The sequence below is a fragment of the Pseudophryne corroboree genome, chromosome 8, assembly GCF_028390025.1.
Source record: "Pseudophryne corroboree isolate aPseCor3 chromosome 8, aPseCor3.hap2, whole genome shotgun sequence".
NCBI classification, from domain to species: domain Eukaryota; kingdom Metazoa; phylum Chordata; class Amphibia; order Anura; family Myobatrachidae; genus Pseudophryne; species Pseudophryne corroboree.
Window position 1 is genome coordinate 409,958,255 of NC_086451.1, and position 13,788 is coordinate 409,972,042.

At 41.3% G+C, this 13,788-nt stretch overlaps 1 protein-coding gene and 1 long non-coding RNA gene across 2 annotated transcripts in view; one reads left to right on the plus strand and one right to left on the minus strand.

Moving 5' to 3' along the window:
- LOC134947872 (uncharacterized) overlaps positions 1-13,788 on the plus strand; it is a 36,062-nt gene that overhangs the window by 22,015 nt on the left and 259 nt on the right. Inside the window, exon 3 of the long non-coding RNA XR_010182827.1 lies at positions 12,732-12,836. This is a non-coding gene — a long non-coding RNA (uncharacterized LOC134947872). The remainder of the gene's footprint in view (positions 1-12,731; positions 12,837-13,788) is intronic.
- On the minus strand, positions 5,577-10,135 carry LOC134947871 (homeobox protein otx5). Its single transcript, XM_063935715.1, has 3 exons — positions 9,881-10,135; positions 8,514-8,665; positions 5,577-7,149 (listed from the first exon to the last, which is right to left on the minus strand). Exons 1-3 carry the CDS (start codon positions 9,975-9,977, stop codon positions 6,526-6,528), a joined length of 873 nt encoding a protein of 290 aa, XP_063791785.1. The 5' UTR covers positions 9,978-10,135; the 3' UTR covers positions 5,577-6,525.

Here is a 13,788-nt window from a genome sequence, read left to right on the forward strand (position 1 = left end):
TTATACGGTGTGATTGGTGTGGCTGGTATGAGTCTTACCCGGGATTCAAAATCCTTCCTTATTGTGTACGCTCGTCCGGGCACAGTATCCTAACTGAGGCTTGGAGGAGGGTCATAGGGGGAGGAGCCAGTGCACACCAGGTAGTCCTAAAGCTTTACTTTTGTGCCCAGTCTCCTGCGGAGCCGCTATTCCCCATGGTCCTTACGGAGTTCCCAGCATCCACTACGGACTACGAGAAATAGAATTATCGATAAGTAAATTCTTATTTTATTTTATTTTTTTAGCTTTTTCCTCTTTTTATGTAGTATGTGATAGCACTGGTGTGGTGACTAACTGTATGAAGAAGTGGCAGGAACTCATAAAGCCCCACACCACATAACATTTATTATATCTTCTTACCCTCTAACCTTCATTCTTATGGTGCCCACACAGCTTACTTATACCCCTTTCACATCTCCAATGCCGGATCCCACCCGGGAATTGGAAATGGGTCCTTCCCGGGTGGGATCCGGAATTGGAGCCTCTGCGCTGGCTTCCCGACCCGGCAATATGCCTGGTTGGTTGCCATAGCGGCGGAGGGCAGAGCCGGCAGTGGGAGCAGGGGCGGAGGCGGCGCTGGGAGATGAGCTCATCTCCGTCCCGCCTCTCCCTATGTAGTAAATGGATCCCAGGTCACATCGACCCGGGAACCCGTTCACGCTGCCACTGACCCGGTATTCAACCCGGGAATAACCCTTCTTCAAGCCCGGGTAGTCTCCAAGGCCCCTTTCACATCGCACACTGACCCGTGTGATACCGGGTTATTTTTGCGGTTTGAAAGGGGCATTGGGGTAATTCCAAGTTGATGGCAGCAGGAAATTTTTTAGCAGTTGGGCAAAACCATGTGCACTGCAGGGGAGGCAGATATAACATGTGCAGAGAGAGATAGATTTGGGTGTGGTGAGTTCAATCTGCAATCTAAATTGCAGTGTAAAAATAAAGCAGCCAGTATTTACCCTGCACAGAAACAAAATAACCCACCCAAATCTAACTCTCTCTGCAAATGTTATATCTGCCCCCCCCCCCCCCCCTCCCCTGCAGTGCACATGTGCCCTCATTCCGAGTTGTCCGCTCGTTAGCTACTTTTGGCAGAAATGCAAACACAAAGCCGCCGCCCTCTGGGAGTGTATTTTAGCATAGCAGAATTGCTAACGAAAGATTAGCAATTGCTAACGAAAGATTAGCAATTCTGCTAATATTAGCAGAATTGCTAACGAAAGCAATTTCCTTGCAGTTTCTGAGTAGCTCCAGACCTACTCCTAGATTGCGATCACCTCAGTCCGTTTAGCTCCTGGTTTGACGTCACAAACACGCCCAGCGTCCGAACAGCCACTCCTCCGTTTCTCCAGACACTCCTGCGTTTTTACCTGGCACGCCTGCGTTTTTTAGCACACTCCCTGAAAACGGCCAGTTACCGCCCAGAAACTCCCACTTTCTGTCAATCAGCAGAGCGATTGAAAAGCTTCGTTCGCCTGTGAGTAAAATAGCATAGTTTTGTGTAAATTTGCTTAGCGCGTGCGCCCTGAGATGCATACGCATGCGCAGAACTGCCGGATTTTAGCCTATTAGCAATTCTGCTAAAATTAGCAGCGAGCGAACAACTCGGAATGAGGGCCATGGTTTTGTCCAACTGCTAAAAAATTTCCTACTGCGATTAACTTGGAATTACCCCCATTGTATGGACACATCTGAAACATCCAGTGCTTGGTGCTCCAACACCAATGAAACAGTTCATTCTGGCGGACAAACAATGGGGCAGATGTATTAACATGGAGAAGGCATAAGGAAGTCATAAAGCAGTGATAAGTGGAAGGTGCTAAACGCACCAGCCAATCAGCTCCAATATGCAAATTGACAGTTAGGACCTGATTGGCTGGTGTGTTTATCACCTTGCACATATCACTGCTTTATCACTTCCTTATGCCTTCTCCAGGTTAGTACATCTGCCCCATAATGAGCGCAGTGCGGACAAACAATAGTGTGGGTGAGCAATGTGTGGACGTACAAGATGTACAATGCAGCTAAATACCATTAATAAATGTTTTATTCTTTGAAAGCGTTTCTTTATCATATGTTGCTGTTACCTCTTTTTCTTTAGTTTTATTCTATGTTTACCTTCAATATTATTAGTTGATCTGAAAGTCCACATCTAGGCTTTTAGTGCCAGTGCATGTGGGCGAGCTGGCTAGTCAGTTTACCGGGAACAGTGGCAGAGTGTAGCCTGGCAGAGCATTGCACCAGTATAACACAGGCTGCAGATGAGTATCACTCACCTGTATATCTTTTGTGACATTGCAATTCAAATATTTTTTTTTCTTTACTGCAATAATGATTGTTAAAACTTTCTTTATCCACTGTAGTTCCTCTCACTCACCATTACTCACTGTCACAATAATTTCCCTTACTTATCGTCACTCCCTGACCCCATATCACACCCACTGAAATACCCCTCACCACAAGTCCTTGGCACCACACTGCTCACCCATTGAAATATATTTCACTCTAACCCCCTCCTTGACACCACCCCTTACCCACCACTGTAAACCCTCTTACTCCACGCTACCGGTGCTCAACCAAAGCACTTCACAATCACTCTTTGACTCCATACCTCACCTATACAAATACCATCAGTCATCAACACCATGCCTTACCCACAGTAAGTTCTCTTAGTAACTATCACTCCCTAGAACCATACTTTATACCAGTGGCGGAGTTAGTGAGTGATGGGCCCAGATGCTTCCCCCCCCCCCCAGTACACACAAAAGCATACCTCCCAACATTGGTGAGGGCAGTGTAGGGACTCTTATGCGTGAGCCAGAGGTGCATGGTCAGCCAATGTCACATTAAACATTCAGTAGTGATTAGATGTTAGAAATATGAAATATGTAAGAAATAGCTGCCTAACGTTGTTAAGTAAAAACCTCTGAACCAATCCCATTTAAAGGGTCATTTTTTTAATTCTGTTTTTTTAATAGTTTTGAACATGTCTTTGATTTCTTGTCTAAGATGAAAAGTAAAATCTTAATCTTTTTCCCATTGTGTCCTGATTGTCGGTGAATTAATTGCTGACCTACAAAGACAAGAGACTTTAAATGAAGTCAATGGGGTCTGCTTCACACGATTTGGCCGCACATACATGGCTGGCCATATCAGCCAAGATCCCACTGTTCTTCCCCTGGGGACCAGCAGCCAGATACTTCCAGCGTGATTGCAGACACACAGAGGCAGATAGACTTCATCTTCAACCTGATTTCAGTAGGTCCATTATCTGGTATTGCAAAGGTTTTGGATCCATTGCCCAATATGTGGTCACCTGAAGTCTGGCTTTGTGGTCTCTCTTATTCCATGATCTCAGACTAGCTAAGCTATAGGCATAAATTAGGTACTGATAATTCATATAATTTAGTGTTATAGAAAAAGCTGTCAATTATATACTGTTGGGATTTCACTTTAATTTACACACAAACTGATTTTAGTTTCCCTTAAATCCATTGATCTGACCATCTCTGGATGATTCATTTGTTTTATTAAATCTGCAGCCAATTTTTACAGATATGCAGTGCCATAACAGGGTGGCAATGTGCCCTGTGCTGGCTTGTCACCCTAAACCTGTGACATTATGATGCAATGCCTATGGGACAAGACCACATGCTCTGGGGGGATGCAATCACCATCCCGGCTGTCGGGATCCCAGCGATCAGGATCCCAATGCTGGAATCCCGATACCCAGTGAAATGATGGTGCATGAAATCCCGGCACAACTCCCCCCTCCCCCCCCTATTCTCCCTTGGGTGGTGGTCCACGTCACCCCTGGAGGGGAAATATTACCCTGTGGCGAGGGAAGCGCGGCAAGCACGGTGAGCACGCAAGGGGACGCGCTGCGCTCACTTCCCGGATTCCAGCTGGCGGGTTCCCGGCATCGTTCTCCCCACAGCCGGGAACACTTACTGATTCCGCTCTGGGAACTACAGCTCTTCCTGGATCGTCCCAAGGATGCTAGGCCAACTCCACAGGCTGCAGGGTGTCTGCACAGGAGACCCGCAGTACTGGCTGCAGGGTGCCGTTCCAGACACCCTGCAAGCTACATGCAGGTGTTATAGGCCAGCTACGGCGTTGCAGTCAGGTACCTGCACTGCTTGCACACCCCTAGTTACGGCCCTGCATACATATATTGGACTATCAAAATTGGACAGGATTAACGTTATGCAGACTGTAAACATCTGATTTTCATTCAAAAAAATAAATATATATTTTTTAGTGATATGTTTTGGACTAACCATTGTGGACAAACAAATCCTTTAGTATGTGTTCAATTTTTGCTGCTTCTGAAATAAAGCCATCAAGTCCCCGTGTAATAATAATAATATTAAAATAAATATATAATAAAATTACTATAATGGAAAAGATGCAGAATGTAAAATCATACCCAGCAGTGAGAAGTGCTAACCATTACCAGGGCTGGACTGGCCCACCGGTCTTCAGGGGAAATCCCCACACTGCCTGTGGACTCCACCCTCTCTGCTAGGGGTGGAGCAAGATCGATGATGCCATTACTATTCTTCATTTTTTCATATTCATAAATCTTAAGAAAGAGCTGCACATAAATTACTTTATCATTTCTCCTGACTGTAGTAGACAGCTGCACCATAAATGGAAAAGCGGTATCCGGTCTTTAGGCTGACAGCACTTAGGTCGACCACTATTGGTCGACATGCATTAGGTCGCCATGGCCACTAGGTTGACATGGCAAAGGTCGACACATGAAAAGTTTTTCACTTTTTTTTTCTTTTCATTTTTTGAACTTTTTCAAACTTTACGATCCACGTGGACTACGACTGGGAACGGTAATCTGTGCCGAATGCAGTGGTAGTGGAGAGAGGCACCTTGCCCGAAGCATGGAGAGCGAAGCGAGCCATGCGAGGGGATACGGTGCACTAATTGGGGTTCCCGGTCACTTTACGGAGAAAACAACACCCCAAAAAAAATAAAAAACTCATGTCGACCTTCTTCCATGTCAACCTTTTCCATGTCGACATAATGGCCGTGTCGACTGTCAACCTAGTTACAGTGGACCCTATGATCCACACCCTGGAAAAGCATAGACTGTTTATAAGGCAGAGCTGCTATATGTGTCAGTCAAAATCTGTTTCTTTAAGACTTGATCCTGGGTGGTGGAACATGACTTATTTTAATATTATCTGCATAGAAAATCATAGCATGGCCATAACATAGTTTCTCTTTTTAGGAAAAACAAAAGTGCCATAAAATACAATATTTTGGTAAATTAATAAACCTTCTGTTCTATTTAGTTTTGTCTTTTTGTTTGTTTATTTTTATGTACTTTGTAATCATCAGATATACCCAAATATGCAATGAACAAACAGGAAGTGGTTTGGTATATTTTAATTATATCCCACACAGTTTTTTTTTTGTTTCTTTTCAATTAACAATAATTAATATAATATATATATGAGAACAAAACTCCTCTCAACAAATATTTGCGGCAGCAGAAACACAAGCTATCACACATAGACTATATTATTTAACACAATAATAAAAAATAAAAAAAGTTGGACACACTTCTGCTTTCAGTTTACGACTTACAAACTGTAACATTTTGTAGATGGGCCAATGAGCTTTTAGAAAATAAATTAAACTGCATTTAAAATATTATACATAAAGAAATACAGCATGGCTTACATACTGTAGCTGCAGTGTTACCGTTTTTCTAACAAGGCTTGAACTTTACCACTTGGGAAAGGTATCTGAGAACAGGCCTAGTCTGTAATGATTGTTAGGGAGGAGGGGGAATTTGTTTGCTATGTAAGAATGCCTACATATATTAATGCAATACACCTAATGGAATGTGTTGTTTCAGTATGTATGGTGTTACATTATATTGCAAGAACAGTCATTGCTCTTTTAGGTTTATTTCAATATTTTAGAATTAAAAGACGTTTTAATATGAAGCATTGATACCATATTTGACACCCATTAATGACGCTGGCTGTAAGATGGTAGGGGGGTGCGATGTACCCCCCTACTGTTCTAGCTTACTTGCACCATGCTTCCTCTGCATACAATGTCAACTTCCATCTGTTGTAACAAAAAATATATGCAATCCAAATTAAAAAAATATTTTCTGCTCTTGTTTATGATGGATAATCAAAAGCAAAACCAAGAACTAGACTTGGGTGTATGGTACACAGAATGACTTTACTTTAAGATTATCCTAATTCAAAGTGCTTTTCTAACCCAGATTGGGCATTTTTCTATCTTTAAAAAAAAAAAAAATGACCTGGAGGAATCAAGTGTTAATTTGTGGGTGCAAAATTTCAGGACTCTACCAGAGGTTTCTTATACTGAGAGAGAAAAAAACAGAAGAGACAATGATATTCTGAAGTTTTTGTATTTTGGTTTCATCCCGCTGTTGTAATGACGCTGATTGGTTGATTGAGGTTGGTGATGAGCCAACGTCTCTCTGCTTTACAAGACTTGGAATTTCCATGAACTTTGGTCTTTATAGTCAAGGCAGTCAGTGGCATTGAAATTAAGCTTCCAAGAGGCAGTTTGGTCCTTGTAGTCTAAGCAATCCACCGAGGTGAAGCCAAGACTGGAAGCGCCATATCCCTGGGCAGAGAGAGATGCTGGTGACTGGCTCAGGTGACTGCCCATTGTAGATGTGGCAATGGGGCTCAGCGTGGCACCTGAAGCTGTGAGCTGGGGGTGCATGGGGGATAGGTAGGAGCTACAGTCAAGGCCAGTGAAGTAAGATGATGATCCTCCATAGCTCTGGGTGTAGGCTGGGGCCTGACTGTAGGTCATGGGATATCCAGCAGATCTCTGCATGCAAGGGGTGGTGCCAGCAGAAAGGGGATCTTGAATGGGAGATATCGATGCTGGACTCCAGATGGAAACTGTTGCACTAGCTGAAGAACTGGGGGTCACTGATGTGCCGGGTGGTGGAGGACTATATTGGCCATTGGTACTGGCCTCTGAGTTAGTCTCTCTTGCAGGCGAGGTCTTCTTCTTGGCAGGGCGAGGTTTGGCCTGTCCACTGCTCTGCTGCTGCTGCTGGCGACATTTGGCCCTTCTGTTCTTAAACCAGACCTTAAAGTGATAGAATATAGTTATGAAACATTCAGTGGGCACAGTTGAGCAAACGGCTTCAATAAAATAATGCCAGACTGAGTACAGTAATGGTGTGACCGTGGTAGGCCCACATGGATATGAGATACACCATGTCAGCTGCAGATACCAGAGGGTTTGTGCAGATGCACTGCCTAGCCACTGATGATTGGCTGGTTGTGTATTCACCTCTGTTGGGTGTAAGTATATCTTATTACGGCTAACGTAAAACTGACGCATGAGCGCAATGCTGGACTCATCTTGTGCTGAATCCAGCTTATGGCGTCATTTCTTTAATTCTACATCTGCATTTTGCATGTCAATGTGTTGAGCCCAGTGGTGAATTTCCCATTAGGCACGTAGGGCACATGCCTAGGGGCGGCACTTGTTTAGGGGGGCGGCACTTGGATACTTGTGTTGGTACTGTCAGCCCAAAACTGTACCAGTAACTGCATTTCCACTGTACTGTACAGTACGGTACCATATGCCATTTTGAATGGAGTGTAAATGGGCCGGACATGCACATACTGCCCCTGCAAGCTGTCCTACTTTGTAAATATGTATACATAATATGAAAAAAAATTGTCATAGAGGCTTTTTTTTATTGTTCTATTAAATTAGCTATCATCAAATGATGGCTTATAACCAATCAATCGAAATACTAAAATGAGGTGGGGGGGGGGGGGGGGGGCTGTTACTATTGTGCCTAGGGCGCCCTCCCCCCTAAATCTGCCCCTGGCTGAGCCCCTAGGTGTGCAGTGCTCAGTGTGGCACACCAGACGGTAAAGTTGAGCACATCAAACCTTTACATTTCCTTGACAGTATATAGATCAGAATATTATTTAATTTCCATGTTATGGGCTTCCTTGTAATAACTGAGTAACTTGAAGAAAAGCAGACTGTGTAAAACAAAGGATATATATATATATATATATATATATATAGATATATATAGATATATAAAAAGTATTTCTACGTCCTTCTGTATACCAAAGGTTCTCAGCCTCAAGTATCTCTAACAGATTACGTTTTGTGGATTTCTGTCTGTGAGGGCAGGTGGAATAATTACTGAGCCATCAAAATAGATGAACTCACCTGTGCATGATGAAAGAAATCCACAATGACCTGTTAGAAATACTTGAGGACTGAAGTTGAGAACCCCTGCTATATAGATGTATGCCACGTTTCAGCTATAAGCCTCAGGTCTGCTATTTAGGAATCTGTGTTTTGCAGCAGGAGTAACTACCAGAGTGGTAAGAGAAATCCCACGACTTCTTTGGCACTTATTATAGGTTCAGCATTGATTCATTTTCACTAGTTAGTAGAAAGGGCTCCATGTTATTTACCTGCACCCGGGATTCTGGCAGATTTATCTTTAAGGCCACTTCCTCCCTCATGAAGATGTCTGGGTAACGTGTTTTAGCAAACAGGGCCTCCAAAATATCCAGTTGTGCCCTAGTAAATGTTGTCCTTTCTCTTCTCTGCTTGCGTGGCGTCGCTGAGATTAGTAGAGGAGAATAATAGAGGTTAGAGAGTCAAATAACCATTTATTTCTGCTCTTCAGTTACCAGAAACAACTACAGTCCCAGAAAAATTGAAGGCATGATCGCTACTTATGTGAACGAGTGCCCTAGTAAAAATGGGAAACTTTGCAAGATAATTTCTCCCAGTTCCGCTCTTATCCTGGCGCTTGAAGCGTAAAATTAAATTATTTGCCATCATTTTTTTTTACTTAGACTTTCTGCATTTATCAAAGTTCCAATATCACCAGATAGAATACCAAAAGGCAGCATGATGTGTACCGTATACCTTGTTTTGTCAAATGTAATCTTTCAGTATGGTATTTTAGTTCATAATATAGATAAAGCTATTTAATTCAATTATAAACTATCAACAAAAAGAGAATTGCATTTCAAAGTTAAAAAATTATTCACTAACTCTAGTTGTTTAATATTAGCAAAGTGAAATATAATTAGCAAATTAATTTAGAAGGTATATTTTATCTTTCTGCAGAAAAACAAAAACAATCCAGATTTATACTGTATTTTCTGACACCAATTGTACATTGCTTTTCCTTCAATACAAAATAAATAAATAGATTCATAATTCTAGCTACATACAGTATACAGGTTGAGTATCCCTTATCCAAAATGCTTGGGACCAGAGGTATTTTGGATATCGGATTTTTCCGTATTTTGGAATAACTGCATACCACAATGAGATATCATGGTGATGGGACTTAAATCTAAGCACAGAATGTATTTATGTTTCATATACACCTTATACACACAGCCTGAAGGTCATTTTAGACAATATTTTTTATAACTTTGTGCATTAAACAAAGTGTGTCTACATTCACACAATTCATTTATGTTTCATATACACCTTATACACACAGCCTGAAGGTCATTTAATACAATATTTTTAATAACTTTGTGTATTAAACAAAGTTTGTGTACATTGAGCCATCAAAAAACAAAGGTTTCACTATCTCACTCTCACCCAAAAAAGTCCATATTTCGGAATATTCCGTATTTCGGAATATTTGGATATGGGATACTCAACCTGTATAACAAAGTAACATTTTCAATGGTTTCCACTTGAGCTTTTATAATTCCATATCTAGCTGTTCACCAACCCAAAATTCCCCAAACTTACTCAAACTAGAGATGATTAAAATAAAGGTAACACAACATAATAAAACTGAACTTACATGGGTATCCCACAGCAGAGTGTAGCAAATCCATCCCGGTTCCAGCTAGTGTCAGCCCATTGACTGCGTAATGCGGTTGTTTAATGTAGGACATCATCGCAAAGCTTGGGGTTCCCGAGGCCTCAGCTGTTGTGATGGATAATAAAGATAGGCCCCTCTTTTAGATTCTTTCACGTTACAGATATCTTTGCAAGGTTGGCAGATGTCTTTTAGAAAATCCTGAAAATAAACGTCAAGAGTTGAAATTGTATTCCGCTACATTGGGTCCAGAAAGCAGACACTATATCCGGAGTCCAAGACTGAGCATAATGAGTCCAAGTGAGACCAATGTTTGGTTTAAAAGCTCCTACTCCAGACCACTAACTAATTAAGTGAGAGCTGGGACTCTCCACCCACTCCCCCACCTCTCCCATTACTCCCTGACACACTTCCCCTTAAATTTTGGGGTGGAGACTTCACAAGAACCTAACATAGGGAAACACCACAGTTAAGAACAAGGCAGTGAATTTTGATTTAATAAAACATGTGCTCTCATCCCATCTCCATCCCAATATCACGTTTTACGAGCAATATGGTTTAAGTGCCGCTCTATTTCAATTTGAAAAATATAAATTCAAAATATATTCAAAACATGGAACTGTTGTAGTCTCAGCTATTTCACAAATTCCATCTGAAAAACCAGTATTGGGACGGCAGACCTGAAGTCAGTCTTAGAGCTTCAGCTGATTACATAAATTATACAGCAAAGTTTGCTCTCTCTTTGGACATAATGAAACTTTTATAGAAGAATTCCTATTGTCCTCACTGTATTTTACATTTTATAGGGTAAACCGCAGAAACACTGTGCGTCCAATGAAGGCACAACTATTGATAGTCAATTCCTCCTTCTTACAGTGTGTTCCCCAGGGGGGTAATGACACAGGACAATGGTTGCACAGAGAGATCTGGGCGATACAAAAGGATTTATTTAACATGGAGAAAATGGGTAAGGTGTCCCATCTAATATCCTATTACACCTTTTTGTTTGGGTGTCAATGACAATCACCTAGGGTGTGTTAATAGTGTGCTAATTGGGTAAACACAGATAAGGGCTCTGTTGGCCAACTTCATCAGAATCACATCTGGTAGAGAATATTCTGAATTATTCTCTTTTACCACCCTCCAGGCTGTAACCCCAGGGGGTCTGCAACTCTTTCAGCCAATGACATATAACAGTAGAGGACCTCTATACTACCGCAAGTTAACAGGACTGCAATAAACTACTCATTGGCAATTATCGCAATGATACTTAGTAATTGGCTCAAATCACAATTACTGCTCCGTCAGGGTATTCCCTTACGGGGCTTGTAGTAATGTAGCTTCCCTTCAGCCTTTATCGTTAACCGTTATTGCTATCTATATACAATATGCTACTTGGTGTCTCCAAACTATGTTTACCATGGATTAATCTGAAAAAGGGTTACATAATAATATTAGTAATAGTTGGTACATGTAAAGTCTTGTTAATATATCTTTTGAGATACATGTAAGCATCGCATTCCATAAAAATGTTTTTGTTTTTTAATATCATTCTATTTTACAGTGTTGTAACTACTGTACACACTAAAAAAAAACATTTTGTTAGAGGTTTTTAAATTAAGTTTTGATATAAGGAGCAAATATTTTGACTACCTACTGAGCCATGATAATGGGGATTGTTAATATTATATGAAGGGGTAGAGACACACTGTAAATTCATAGCACTTTCAACCCTTGTGGATTAAATAAATATATTGCAAACTGAGTTTCTTTTTGTAGGACTATGATAATATTAGATAGTATCATCATCATTAATTACCATTGAAAGAGCCTAAATCACATTTAACCTCCATACTTTGGGTGCCTTGTTTTGTGTAGAGGATACATCAAAGTATATTGACCTCTGCTAACAAATGATGAAACAATCGAAATAACGTAATTAATGCAAAGTACAACTTTCAATCCATTCCTAGGATCTGACCTTTCCTGTCTGTCTGGCACCTGACCCGTCAGTTTCCTGGTAGTTAGCATTGAATTGTGCTGTGTGATTTCAAGTTTTCTTTTCAAACTACCAGATTTATCAAGCCTTGGAGAGTGATACATTGCACGGTGATAAAGTACCAACCAACCATCTCCTAACTGTCATGTTACAGGCTGTGTTTGAAAAGTGTCAGGAGCTGATTGGTTGGTACTTTATCACCGTGCAATTTATCACTCTCCATGGCTTGATAAATCTGGGCCTAGATTTTAATCACAGCAGAGTTTGTAGTTCAGTATTGGTGAAAGGGAAATGTTACACTGTGAAGGGTTTTTGGTTCAGCATCAGCACACGAGTGTGGCATTTCTAGGCTGGTCTCAGATTCTAAAAAAATGTCCTAATGTTATAAATAATAAACCAGTAAGTACTGCATTGCCTGTAATTCGGGATCCCGCCGGTCAGTACACCAACGCTGAAATCCCGACCACTGGAAATCCTGACTAACAGGGACTATTCCCACTCGTGTGTGTCCACGGCACCCATAGAGTGGGAATAGAACCTGTGGCGAGCGCAACGAGCCCGCAAAGGGCTTTGTTATGCTGGCCCCCCTTTCCCCCGGCAATCTGGCAGCGCCCCCCCATCCTGGCATGCTGACCGCCAGGATTCCAACCACCAGTCACCCGATTCCAACCCCTGCAGTACTATATCTTACTATTTGTAATATTCCAGTCACAGAAACAGCCACACCATACCACAGCTCACATATATTGCATGGGATCCTGGCTGTCTCACTTTTGTATCTCTCTTTCTCATGTGCCTCAGTCGGGTTTTCACCCCCTCACTTTTGTTTTACAGAATTACCATATGAAAGACTGTGGCTTTAGCTGGACCTGTCCCATTCCGTATATATCTGAGTGATCACTATTAGTGTGGAGGTGGCTGGTTGGCTGGCCATTCCAGGTAATGTTTCCTGAGATAAGTACACTGTCATTAACACCTACACTTAGGTAATTACTTCCCACTCAGGAAGATTCAAGCTTCAGATTGCAGCGCAGCAAAATACATTTAACCTACAGTATATGCATACTCTTAGTCCTCCATACAGTATACAGTATATATCCAACATTATATGCACATTATGAGTACGTCCTGCTCTGACATATCCTACAAATCACATGATTACAGATGGAATGGTTTCTTCATATATGAAACAATAAATTTGGTCTAAAAGTGGATTTCGGACAACTGTAGCCCCCCCTCCCCTCCCCCCAAGCACATGCCTTTACCACTGTCCAGTGATTCACTGTTTGTAGTTGTTGAACACGACTATCGTATGAATTATTACACAAATTACATAAGTTCCTCTAGTTATATCTGTTCCCTACACTTCTTAGGGATCAATCCAATTAACTGGCCCCTGCACACGTGGGGCGACGAGTTTCCATTATGACGGGGTGTTACTACTGGCAACGGCATCGGAATTTGCCTCCCTCACTCCCCATATTTGCTGATATTTCTCCACAGTCCTACGGTGCTGTGAAAAAATCTACAAATCCGCCGGTACTGTAAGTGCGGCATAGAGCAACTCATACTCGCAGGGGCTAATGGCATTGAGCCCTTAGATGTTTAATGTCATTGTATGTAAATGTGTATGAATCGCGATACTCCTCATCGCTTATGTAATAATAATATATGATTATATATAATTATATATATATATATATATATATATATATATATTTAAAACTGTGTATGGAATTAAATGTATTTGTTACAAGTATGTTAGATGCTTAAAGTATTTTTGATTCATGTTTGTTGTCATTAAGAAAAATGGATAATAATAATAATAATAATAATAATAATGTTTTGCAGAATGTTAACGCTTTATCTGTTTAGTTTTGGTAGCATGTAA

Bases quoted from the DNA above. Each gene is read 5' to 3' on its own strand.
- LOC134947871 (XM_063935715.1), bottom strand. From the start codon at position 9,977: ATGATGTCCTACATTAAACAACCGCATTACGCAGTCAATGGGCTGACA. The intron at 8,666-9,880 runs GTAAGTTCAGTT...TACTAATCTCAG, and splicing joins CTCTGCTGTGGGATACCCAT to CGACGCCACGCAAGCAGAGA. The intron at 7,150-8,513 runs GTAAATAACATG...TATCACTTTAAG, and splicing joins TGCCAGAATCCCGGGTGCAG to GTCTGGTTTAAGAACAGAAG.